General features: G+C 37.9%; 1 protein-coding gene across 1 annotated transcript in view; it reads left to right on the top strand.

The window, feature by feature from the left end:
• ADAMTS18 (ADAM metallopeptidase with thrombospondin type 1 motif, 18) overlaps nt 1-6598 on the top strand; it is a gene marked incomplete at its 5' end in the record, with an annotated part of 47829 nt that extends 41231 nt beyond the window's left edge. The window contains 3 exons of the mRNA XM_008589164.1: nt 1049-1261; nt 3643-3790; nt 5955-6598. Of these exons, the coding sequence (XP_008587386.1) occupies nt 1049-1261; nt 3643-3790; nt 5955-6070 (477 nt within the window). The remainder of the gene's footprint in view (nt 1-1048; nt 1262-3642; nt 3791-5954) is intronic.
• Nucleotides 6599-13701: the final 7103 nt, after the last annotated feature.

The raw sequence follows: 13701 nt of genomic DNA on the forward strand, positions 1-13701 counted from the left end.
ACATTATTGTGAATATTTCCACAAAAATATTTTGTGAAAACAAAATATTTGGATTCAATATCTTAATTAAAACATCAAAATGCTGGTAAATCAGAAGTTAAATTTGGAAACCAAATTGAATTGGTTATCTGTAATTATTTGAAATCAGCCTTCAGTATTTACTATGGATGTGACTTTTGGCTAGTCACCGCCATAGCTTAGACGTGGCTAAACCTCGCCTTCCTCATCTGTACAGTGGAGCTAACAGGTACCCCTCCCTTGTAGGGTAGTAAGTAGGAAGTTCGGTGTCATCCTTTATTGTCTGTGATGTTTACATTGACACCAATTTTACTGATTTATTCACTTCATCAAGACCCCATACATTATCCCATAATACTGTTTAAAATCCCTTTAAAAACATGTTTTTTCATACTTATTTCATCAGCCTCCATCTTTCTCTTTCTCCCTCCCTCTCTCTTTCTTTTTTTCCCTGTCATAACACACCAATAGGTTATATCTCAGATGAGGGAGAGGCAAGGTAGAAATAAAGGAGAATTATTTGTTATCCAGTGGTTCTTCCTACTCGGCTGTCTCTTAACCCTTTTCTCTGTGCCCTAGCTCCCTAGCTCTCAGACTCCCAACTCCTCAGAGAGGTCTCAGATGCACCTGGACCACAGGTGTTTAACCCCACACCTGATCTCATCCTTCTACCAATTTTGTCTTTCTCTCAGGCTCTGTCCCACGTCCACGTGGCATCTCACAGTCCCTGCTGAACAGTGGCTGCTTTCTTTTTTATGGTGCTCATGAACCCTGTGACTTTGGGAAAGTCACTCCAGTTCTCTGACCTTTGGTTTCCTTACCTGCAGCATGAGGAACTCGGCTGCTGGACCTTTAAGGTCCTTGAGTGCACACGTGTGCATGCATGCGTGTGCATGTGTATGTGGTTGACCTTCCCTAACCCCATCCCTCTAATTTCATGTCAGTGGTGCAACCTTATGTCAAAATGCATCTGCTCAGCAGATGTGACCATGGACCTTTGCACTCTTACACCCTCTTTCTTGGCTCCTAGTGTTCCGCAAGCTGTGGTTTGGGTGTGAGGAAGAGGGAGATGAGATGCAGCGAGAAGGCCTTCCAGGGAAAGCTGATAACTTTCCCAGAGCGGAGATGCCGCAGTATTAAGAAACCAAACCTGGACTTGGAAGAAACCTGCAACCGAAGGGCTTGTCCAGCCCGTCCTGTGTACAGTATGGCAGCTGGCTGGTATTCATCACCGTGGCAACAGGTGGGGAGGCTTATACTCAATTGAGATGCAAGAAAAGGAGGTGTCCCTTGCTCTTACTCCATCAACAGTCGTTGGAGTGTAAAGGACAAAGTGCTGGAGTTCTGGAGGCAGGAAGGCTTGCATTGTTTGACCTGTTCTACCACCTGTGTGACCCCGGGCAGGTGACATAATCTGTAAGCCTCAGTTTTCACATCTAGAAAATTAGGATGATAATATATGGCAGAGTTGCTTTTTTTTTTTATAAATAAATAAGATAATGAATATAAAGCACTTAGCAACAGGCCCCTCACATACTGCTGATGTTGGTTGTTGCTGCTGCTACTAAAACCACTGCTATCATCTTTCATATTTTAGTAATGATGCTCACAGTCTTTACACATTTGGTTCAAGTTCCCTAATAATGTGACAATAGCTAACATTTGTCAAACCATTACTATGCACTGTGCTAAGTACCTGCATTGTCTTTCATATTTTAGTAATGATGCTCACAGTCTTTACACATTTGGTTCAAGTTCCCTACTAATGTGACAATAGCTAACATTTGTCAAACCATTACTATGCACTGTGCTAAGTACCTGCATTCTCTGTTCTTGTACTTAATCCTTGAAACAATGCTATTGGTGGGTATTATTCTCCTTGTTTTGTGGATGTAAAGTTCAGAGTGTTATACAGTTCAGCTAAGGCCACCCAGCTTTTAAGCTCATCAAATGTTAGAGGTATCCTCTTTCTGAGAAGACTTGGATGGACTTCGGTCATGTTGGTTTAGTTCTTATTGACTAGGATTGGTATCTGATGCTGAGTCTGAGAGAACAGCATGTCCTCAGGAACCCAAAACTGTGTCATGGTCCTTGTGGCATCCCAACCAACAGATGTTTCACAGGTCTTCAAAGGACTCCTGGGCATGAGAGGTGCTGCTCACCTCAACATTAAACACAGGAGCTGGTTGGGGTTATGTGCAGGCACAAATATATAAGTATGCATATCTGTGTTTGTATATGTGTGTGTATTTATATGTGTGTTTATATATACATGGATACATGCATATGTATACCTGTGTGTATATGTATTTGTTTACACATATATGTATATGTACATATGTATATATGTGTTGTGTGTACATATGTGTTTGGGAGGATCTGGAAACTAAAACATGGAAAAAAGGAAAAAAACTTAGCATGATTTAGTCATCTAACTGGCTAGGCACTGTGCTGGGTGATATACACATTGCTGTGGATTTCAATTTTAAAGTTTTATTTTACTCATTTAACATATTTAGAAATTGATTCTTATAATATTATTTAGATCAGGGTCAACAAGCAATTGCCAGCAGACCAGTCTGCTCCCACAACCTCTGCCTATTTTTGTAAATAAAGTTTTGTTGGAACACAGCCATGCTCATTTGCTTATATATTGGCCATAGCTGTTTTTGTGCTACAAAGGCAGAGTTGAGTAATTGCAACAGAGACCACATGGCCCATAAAGCCTAAAATATTTACTATCTCACCCTTTACAGGAAAAGTTTAGATGATCTGATGACAATCATACTACTATATTCGAATATTGGGCTAATTCCAAACTCATACTCTTTCCACGCCAACATATTTTTTTTCTCCCCGATACCAGACCATATATGATGGTTGTCCAAGATAAAGCCTTCATCTGTCTGCAATAAAATAAGAAAAAACAACAACAACAAAAGGATAGTGTAGTGAATTTTTAAAGCTGAACAACAAAAAAATCAATTTAAAGGGCTGCATATTTTCTGACAATATTCCCTATTTTATTTTTTTGTAATGAAATATCTTTGTATTAACTTTTCATATTTCTATCTGAAAAAAATAAGAAAGTTGATAGTCCTTGTTAGTTGTCTATTTTAAAAAATTTTTAATTGAATGGTAAAATGACTGACTTCTAGGAAGCATCAAATTCACCATACTATTTCAAAATTTGGCTGGACACCAAGGGCATAATTCCAAAGCTGTCTCAGATTATCATTTCTTTTTCTGTCCTAGCTTTGAACTACCTACTTCACTCTTGCATCCACAGGAATTGTCTGGAATTTTTTGAATACTGTGATTAATTCCCTAGATGTGTCTGTATTTACTTCTGTGTTTGTATGACAGCTTCTGTGTTTCTGGAACCTCTCTTCTTTATGAGTCACTTAACTGGGAGATACACACTCTTGGGCTAGATAAATAGCATTTGCTCTTCATATCAAATCAAAAAGCTCACTTGTGTTAGGATTGACTCTATGGACCATAAGCACATGTACCTGGCTCCAGACAATCATCAAGTGTGTGGATTCCTTTTTTGTGATATCACTGACCTCAGAGAGGACACCAGCCAGCTGAACATTTCTGACTCTTCTCTCTTTCTTTCAGTGCACGGTCACCTGTGGGGGAGGGGTCCAGACCCGATCAGTCCACTGTGTTCAGCAAGGACGGCCTTCCTCAAGTTGTCTGCTGAGTCAGAAGCCTCCTGGGCTACGAGCCTGCAATACAAACTTTTGTCCAGCTCCCGAGAAGAGAGGTAAAGGGCACCCTGCTCCAGCCAATTTACTAGACCTTCAGAATTCTTCAAAAGCCCACTCTATCTGGTTCTGCTGCTTGTGCATCACACAACTCTGGGGTGTGCTGCTCTCATCAAAGTCTGTGTAGTGGTGCCTCCTAGGGTTGCACAGAGCATGGCTTTGGGCAGTTCCTGTCAAAATGATCTTGTTCATAAGGGTCCAAAGGAAACATTTAATTCTGGGCTAAGGTTTTTTAGCCATTGATTCTTAATGGTAATCTTGCAAGTCCTTTTCTTTAAATTCAATATTTGTCGCATAAACAAATGAAGAAATAACCATTCAGATATTACACTAATTAGTGGGAATATGAGAGCTAACAAGAATTGCCCTCGAGGAGCTCTCTTTTTAACTGAGGAGATAGACAAGTTAAAATCACCCACAATGAATACGTATTGTCCTAGGACTATACCTTAAAGCTTTTTTTAGTTTAAGTCAGTACAAGTGAGGTGCAGAGAGTACTGATGGGAGATGGAAAATTCAATTATCTGAATGAGCTGTACCATTTTTCACTCATCCACTTATTTTAAAGTAATCAGACAAACACTGGGAAATATTTCTTAGTCTAATAAGATTTCCTTGTGCTAAAGACTCATTTTCTAGCACATAACTCCTATGTGTTTTTTTTTTTTTTTAAGACAAACACTGGGAAATATTTCTTAGTCTAATAAGATTTCCTTGTGCTAAAGACTCATTTTCTAGCACATAACTCCTACGTGTTTTTTTTTTTTTTTTTAAATCCAATCTCAGCTTTTCCAAGATGGTCCAAGCTCATACCCCATTTTTTCCACTTTGTGGTGAATCAGATTCATGACCATTACTTGCTCTGCCCTGTCACTGTCCACCTCTAAGTTGTTCTTATTTATCTATTTCTTATAGTCTTAACGCCAGGCTTGGGGCATCAACTTTCCTTCCTCTGCTCCCTTCCCTATCTTTTCTGAGGCTTGCACAAGACAGGAAAACTAGTTATGTAGCAATTGCTCAGAGCCGGATCAGCTCCAGTCCATGCTGGAATTCTACATGGGGAAGAGTAAGATGGAAATCGGTGGAGAACTCTGAACAGGGAAGCAGTAGAATGTGGCTTGTGGGAGGACCGCCGGGCTTGAGGCAACTTAAAGCTTGCATAGAGAAAAGAGAAAACAAATCTAGCAATGAATGAGGATATTTTACTCGTGCATAGTGAAGACCCTAAATAATTTTGAAGTCAAAAATCTGCCTTAAGACTAGTAAAATGACTGAGCCTTAGCTCCTAAAACATGCTTTTATGTTTACATAAAGAAAATTTTACATACAATTTCACATGCATTCTGTATCTCCTGAGTTTTGAAGTCAAAAATCTGCCTTAAGACTGTAGTAAAATGACTGAGCCTTAGCTCCTAAAACACGCTTTTATGTTTACATAAAGAAAATTTTACATACAATTTCACATGCATTCTGTATCTCCTGAGGCCATTCTGAATAAGAATCTCTAATGTACAATGTCTTGCTTCCAATGGATGATCACATCTGTCATCTTACTTAAGCAGCTAAAGAAATTGGAAAGGACCGGTGTTGACTTAAATGCACTTATTTGCAAACTGCCTGATTTAAACAAACCTACACAGAATATTGGAGCTGAGCATCAAATCCAGGTGCCCAATATATTAGGCTCCTTGCTCTCCAAAGAATAGTTTGTGGACCAGCAATACCAACACCCTCTGGTGCTTGTTAAAAATGTGGAATCTCAACTCCTGCCTCAGACTTTTTGAATTAGAACCAGTGGTTTAACAAGATCCCCCAGGGAACTTCTAATGTGCTATTCTAGGATATTTCCTTTGGACACTCCATTCAGTGGTAGCTCCCAGGCTATATAGAGAGGATCAGACATTGATTTCTGACTGTATAAGACTTCTTTTTCTTAACATCCATTTTTCCCCACCTGTTTAAATTTTGCTAATGGTCATAGCCCCTTTTGGTATCTTAATCCCACCACTGCTTCATTCCCTTACCAAATTCCTGTCGTACTATGGCAAGAGTCATACAGAGTCACAAAGTAGGTGGGCCCAAGGTCTTTGTTCTGCAGGCCCTCACCTTAAGAAAAATTCTGAGAGCCTTAGCTAACATGATAAATGTGTTTTCTCACTTTAGAGGATCCATCCTGTGTAGATTTGTTCAGCTGGTGTCAACTAGTTCCTCAGCATGGTGTCTGCAACCACAAATTTTATGGTAAACAGTGCTGCAAGTCATGTACAAGGAAGAGCTGATCTTGACATCTTCCCCAACAACACAGGGCCAGGGTCCTACCTTTCAACATCTGAAGAGACTAGCCACCTTTCAGATCAGAAGGAGAGCACTACAAACCCTTTGTGAACTGCTGAGGTGTTTGATGAGCCAGCTCTGAGGAAAGGACAGCTTGCCACCAGGCTCCTTATTTAATTCTCCAAAACACATGGTACTCCAAAGCACTTGAAAATGGGAAGCGATGACAAATCTGACTTACCAAAAACAAAATCTTTGATTTGCACTGTAACACAAAAGAAGTGATCAATCACACTGAAATATGTCAAGTTTTAATTTTGACAAAGTGAGAATCTTGTCAACTTTGGGATAGATCCCCCTTCTGAATTTGAAAGGGTTCAATCACAAAGACGCCTGTTTTAAAGGGTCCTTTAAGACTTCAGGTCAAAGACTGAGACTTGGAGAAATCAAAGATGGATAAAACACCTTGCCTAACTGTTGCTGGGAGTTCACAGTTTGACTAAAACTGTGAACACCCAAACCAGGTGTTAGAGGAAAAGCCAAATGGTGCTTGATATTGTGCTTGCTGCTGGACTAGCAAGCTGCATGTTATGTTATTTAGTGCGTGTGTGTTTTTTATTATTTTGTTTAAAGTATATACTACTTATAGAGGGTCTCCAAGACTAACTTGAAAAGTGTTCTAAGGAATATTCTGGAAATTCACTCTTGGGGAAAAAAACTCATACCAGAGACAAATACTGATGCCCTTCACATATCAACCTCAACTTTTGGTGCTTACTGAACAAGTAGACTGGAGGCCAAAGCCTGCTCTTTGGGAAGGAGATTGGTGAAATGTTCATTACTGATAACAATCTAGGAGCAAAATGGTAAAATAGTAGTGTTTTGAAGGAGAAGAGAACATCGTTTATAATGCTCCATGCATATTATCAGGGTTGCTTGGAAAATTGAAGGCTGTGTGTGGCTTTTTCCCACCAACAGACATGTTTAAATTTACCCTAGGATTTAGTTAACAAGAAAAAACAAAACAAAAAAAAGCATAGTACAACAGAAAAATCCATCTGTCTTCTTGCTACGTTAATATTAATAAATTATAATATGCTAAGAACCTTCAATGAATAAGAGTATTTTATAGTCTTGCAGATGGTATTTTCAATCATTAGAAGCCAGCTGTTGGTAGGCATTAATGAGCTTAAAACTGTTCTCAATTGGAAAATCACCACACTATTTTGCCAAAACCAAAGTAACTTACAAGACTGTATCTTTCTGTAATTTTTTTGAGAAGTGGTTAGAAAGGGCGTATTTATATAATTCTACTCTATTCCTCAACTTCTTTGATGAATGTAACCCAATTTTACTTCTTTAAAAAGTCTCAATTCAAACAGGGATTAGCCAGCTCAGCATAACCAACTAGACAGTGTTTGTTTTTGTTTTGTTTTTTAATTTAGCAGCATTCATTGTTCCCATTCTAATTAAAATCATGAGTTCCTGAATCTCAGAGAAATAATACTTAAGACCTTTTCTCAATCTACTTGGCTTGGCCTGGAGTAGTGGCCATTTCATCATCCAGGAAAAGAAAGAACAATGGTTCCACACCACCACCCCCTTGCACTCTGAAAAATGGCAAGTTATTTGTTTCTTTATATAATTATCATTTTATTATTTTATGGAAAAATTAATTTATTAATTAATAGCCTATTCTTATGTGTTCTCACTTGCTTCTCTGAGTAAGTGATATTAATTCTAAGGAAAAATGTTGAATAAAACCATGGATTATAGAGAAATGTCAAAATATATGTGTAATATTTAATTATTTTATAAGTTTTATAATAAAGTATTCTGTTTCTTTATCTTTAAAATTTGTTAATTTCTTGAATAAGTTAATAAGAAGTCAGTTATTTCCAAGATAATTAAACTATGTAAATGTTGATCAAGAATCTCAGAGAGTAACTTCATTGAGGGGAGGCCTCAGATAAGACATTCAATAATTAATGGTTTTTTGTTTGGGCATGAGGAAATCTGAAACTGTCAAATGCTAGAATGAAATAGATGACACATTTACGATGGTGAGGAAACACTGAATTATTGTGTTCTACTGTAATGGGCATGTAAACATTTATTTATGGAAATAACTTAAGATAAAGCTACCGTATATGTGTAAGGGTACTTCAAAAAGTCTATGGAAAAATAGAATTGAAAGTTAAAATGAATCTTTCCATGAACTTTTTGAAGTACCCTCATATGTTTTTCCTACTCAAATGGCATTCTAGTAAAATATTTTTGCAAAAAGAGAGAGAGGAGGAGACTGGAGGGATAGAGGAATGGGGGAATGGGACAGGAGAGAGAAAAGAGAGGAAAAAAGGAAAAAAAAAACTAAATGATTATAAAGCAGTTGTTCTCAGGTTTTCCAAATTTTAAATCATCAGAACAATGGGGAATAAGAATTATCTTAGCAATGTAAGTTCAATTGACCTGAACATACAGTATTTTTTCCTACATCTGTTACTCTCTCTATGTGTGTGTGTGTATATATATATATATATACGCACACACACACACACATTCACATGCATATCTTTAAAATATATTTAAGAGGATTTTTATATTTATTATTACTATTTAGCAAATGTACAAAAAATAAATTATGGTTAAGAATTTAAAATGGAATAGACAACAGATAAAATAAATGAGAGAAAAAAGAAGGTATTTTTATATCTTTTAGTAATAAAATATTATTATTAGAAGTTCATATATTAATGTTTAATGGGGGTGCCATGTACTGTGCTAAACCCCTTATATATGCTATCTCATTTAATCCTCACATCAGCTTGGTTACAGAAATAGGATTATCCTTTGTTTGCAGGTAAGGTCTCTGGGATTCACAGAAATTACATATTTGGCTCAAGGGCACATGGTCAACAAGTGATGAGGTCAGGATTCAAACCCAGGTCCACAGGGGTTCTCCTGTAGCTGTGCTGCACTAACCTGGGAGAGATAAAGAGAAGGACATTCAGGCCTTAGAACTTTACTCTCACGGCCTCTGAGATGTATGCGAATAGAGTCTGTCAATAAATGATTTAACAATGATGAATTATGGGCAGAGCTGGGAATTTAAGATGGGGAATTGGGGATAGGAGGTAATACATTCCCATTTAGCCAATCTTTTCAACAAAGAATGTTAAAGACTTGTTGTATATCTAAGTCTTTATTTTCTAATAACTGTTTCTCTCAGGGATGATAGTATTTCCTGGATAAGAGCACCACTGTGTTCCAAGTCCATTAGGATGGAGAGAGCCCGAGCTGGAATGCTCCTGGCGTGGGTTCTCTATGGTAACTGTAGGGAAAGATGATCCCACCGCAATGTGTATCATGCAAGGAATGGTTTATGGAATTAATAGCATAGAACCCATTACTGCTAAACATGATGAGGAAAAGATCATTTATTTATGTGCTACATGGTTTTATCTCAGAAAACGTAAAAATATGCATAAGGATTTCATGCTTTGTCTATCTTATGTCATCTTTCCCCCAAAATCTTAATTCCTTGAATACCTCTGTGGTCTCCACTAATGCCTAAAGTTTTAACACCTGAACTTGCTTTTCATCAATCACCCTTGTATCCGGGTGATTTGTACCTTCCTCCTCCAGAGAAAACCACAGACCCGTGAGAAGTGATTCTCAAACTGCTATCACTCATTGACTGTCATCAGGATTTGGTTTTAACACATGAACTTACTTTTCATCAATCACCCTTGTATCCGGGTGATTTGTACCTTCCTCCTCCAGAGAAGACCACAGACCCGTGAGAAGTGATTCTCAAACTGCTATCACTCATTGACTGTCATCAGGATTTCCCCACAATGATTCATCACCTTTAATGATTTTTAATTTCAATTTATTTGAGTAAAAATATTATTTGCTCTAAAGAAAATTTTGTTCAAAAAGCAAATTTCTCTTGCCTTCTTTAAATAGTCTATATTATATGGCATAAAGAGAAGGTAACCATAAAAGTAAGCCTGATAAATATTAATATTTAAATTGCTAATTTTTATAAAAAATATGAGTAAAATATAGAAAAGAATTTCTGAATGAGAATAAGTGAACTGTTCATTGTTACCCAGAAATATCTAGTTTAGCATCACTAAGGTTAAGATAAAGATAGAATTTTTTGTCAGTGAATTATTTTTATCTTGAATCCCAATTCACATTTGTACCCAGAATGGTAAAATTGTATCCATTTAATTGTACTTTTGTTGATAGAGCAGGACACTGAGAGTCACAATGCAAGGGACTTTTGTCCAACAAATTTTTTGTGTAGAAAAATACCGAGAGGAATATCCAGAATGTGTTTTTCTGAACATATCCAGTTATTAGTTTTTGCAAAGTAATAGAAAATTGTCATACCCATCCACACACCATCATCTTGTTAGAACATCATGAAGAGATACTTGCAAGGTGTTCCTAAGCATTTTTCTAAACTATGTTTATTGAGGGGTATGGTCAAGTCTACATTTGGGTCATTCAATAACAAAAAGTAATTTAAATCATTAGGTGGTTTAATGGAGAAATGAGGTTCAAGGATTGTTGCCAGCATCCTAATTGGGCTGAGAAAGAGGCTCCCATGCCTAGGAAAAGGAAACCCTGTAGGATATTGCTCTTTTTTGTGTGTGTGTGGCTGGCTGGTATGGGGATCTGAACACTTGACCTTAGTGTAATAACACTGTGCTCTAGCCAACTGAGATAACCAGCCGGCCCCTGCTCCATTTTTTTCTGCTCCTATTCTCCTCTTCTTCGCATAGCCTTGGCCTCCCCATTTAAGCTGCCTCTGCCCCATATGGGTTTAGGATATCACCTGACATTACCCAGTGTTGTGCCAAAATGCCCATGCTTCATGTTGGGAAACACTATTCTAGAGGAAAACATTTAGTATTCCTCAGTCCTCTGTCTTCATGGTTAATAGACTTTAAAACTGATGCATAGTACAAAGAATGGTGCTTTTGCTGTGATGAGTTAACCATCTGAGCCCTTGAGGAGATGGTCTTTGAAGGTGAACCAGGGCCAGAGGCTGTTCCTGCTGGAGACAAGGTCCAGGCAAGTTTCTTCCTTTGACTCCCTCCTGTCCCTTCTTTCCTGTGCTGGAGCCCAGGAATGACTGGGCAGCCCCCCTTGGCAGAGGGCCTCACCAGCTCTACTGTTCTTTAGCACGCTCCTCAGTTCCTGTGCTCTTGTTCCATACACGAGGGCTGGGGACATAGTGTCTCCTCTCTCTGGAAAAGAGGGTCCTCTCTCTCCTGCTCCCATGACCTTTGAAAGCCAAGGTGGATCTAGATAAGTCTCCTGACAATGGTTTCTAAATAACTAGTTGCATCACAATCACCTGTGGGTATTTTATACACAAACTTCCCATGCCCCCTTCAAGAAATTGAATTCATTAAGCCTGGCGGTGGGTCTGGGAATTTACATTTTTAAAGCATTCAAGTTTCAGTGAGGAACAGATAGTTTAGGAACCACTGGTGTAGGGCACAATAAGAAAGTGCCCAGGTCTGTCTTTCTAGTTAGACAAAGGAGTCCCCTTGTCACCATGCCATTCAGAGCAGTTCTGCAGTGGTTGGGCCAAATTCAGCTAATCATTAAGTGGCCCTTTGCCTAGTCTCATCTTCTTCATAGATTTTCACCTGGGAAACTCTTGGCTGGTCATGACAAGGATTCACATGCAGGGACCCAGTGTCCTGGTTATCTTTCTCTAGTTTATTCTCATTCCCGAGCACGTTGGTAGCCTATGGTCTGGATTTGGTGGATGGGGAGCAGCAGTATTAAGGAAAGTCGGCTGTTTTTCTCAGCCCAGCACCCACAGGCAAGAACTAGAGTACTGTTTTGTTTTGGTTTTTTAAAGAAAAGGTGTACAATAGAGAAGCCAATGAGGACACCCATGGGGACATGTCTTTGGCAAATTACTCCCAGGTCTTCGTGTGTATATGAATGGGAAAACCCGCAGCACATGAAAACAGTTGTGCTCCTGAGATCCAGAGTCAGGAAAAATGAAGGCTGCTGTTCTATTTCCTCCCTGGTCATTAGGTGCTAAGAAATGAATTAATCATTTTTATGAATGTCACCATCTTTATAAATCACCAAAAATGCATCGACAAACTTGACTGAATGAAATGGTAACTTCTGTTGTACAACAGAAGACAAAAAAAACCAAAAAAACAAAAAAAACTTTGATGATATAGGGAAGAGCTGCTAGAATAATGTTTTTTGGCCAAGATAAGTATAAACAACTTAATTTCATTTGTGGTGTTCTGAGCCTTTGATTTCTCTGTTCAATAGCTAATTTTATTAATTCACAGTTTTTGTGGTTTTTTTTAAAAAAAGATTGGTTCCAGATATTTAAAAATTAACATGTTGTCTATTTAAATATCTGCATAGTCTGAAACCAATAAAATAATAATTGTCATTGTATTCAGCAAATTTCTTTCTTTGTTATGATGCCCATATTGTCCAGGGCTTTTATTATTGCAGCTAGGTCTGCTGAGGGGACATTTCACATTTTCTTAGAGGTTAGTGTTTGTTTTCATGCTTAAAGTCCCTCTGACATAAAGTGTCACATTCACCCTTTTATAGGTTGTTCTGCCTCAACTCACATTTTTTTTCCTGCACTTTGGCTAACTAAAATACATTTATTCTTTTTTTTTTTTCTCTCTCTGACGGGTAAGGGGATCACAACCCTCAGCACAGTGTGGTCAGCACCACACTCAGCCAGTGAGCGCACTGGCCATCCCTATATAGGATCCAAACCCACGGCCTCAGCGCTAACAGCACCTCACTCTCCAGAGTGAGCCACGGGGCCGGCCCTACAGTTATTCTTTTAACAAGCATTTATTGAGCATCAATTGTAATGTGAGAACCAAGCATGGAAAAATATCTTGTTCCTGACCCAAAAGTTCTTATACTTGAAAATATAGAATGCTTATCCATGCAACAATTAGGCAATTTTACAAGGCCATAGAGTCCTAAGATTGTTTTTTTAAAGCCCTCACTTTTACATTCACCTTAGCCAACATTTGATAATGCTTTTTTTTAGTCTGTTATTGTCAATATCACATACGCACATCAGGATCATGCAAAAGTGTTTCTGACCTTCTTTTAAAATAAGAAAATCACAAAATTATAGCATTAAGCAGAGAGTGGTCCACTGCAAATTAATGTATAAAAATTAAGAACTGGAAGAAAATTTAGCAAGCATTTCTCTCTTCATTTCACAGATGTAGACTGAGAATCATACTTATTAGGACCTTTCCTAAATTTACCCAGTGAGTTAATGTAAGTCCAAGTCAGTTAACAATCATTTTCAGGCAAGCATACTTTTCACAGTATTATAAAATATTTATTCATTTTTACTTGACAGGCAAACACTATTTTCAGTTTAAGGACAATTTTAATGAAGAAGTAGTGCATTTCAGATAAAAATCTAATAAGAAACATTGCTGAGTTAATATGATATACATGATATTAACTTAAGTTCCCCTCCCCCAGAGGAAATGCTCTGCTTCTATGAAAAACATGAGAATGTTTTCATACTCCCTATGTGTAGGGGAAAGGTAACCTTATAAATGTATCAATTTTTAAAACTATCTGACCC

This window comes from Galeopterus variegatus, unplaced genomic scaffold (genome assembly GCF_000696425.1).
Source record: "Galeopterus variegatus unplaced genomic scaffold, G_variegatus-3.0.2 Scaffold5268, whole genome shotgun sequence".
NCBI classification, from domain to species: domain Eukaryota; kingdom Metazoa; phylum Chordata; class Mammalia; order Dermoptera; family Cynocephalidae; genus Galeopterus; species Galeopterus variegatus.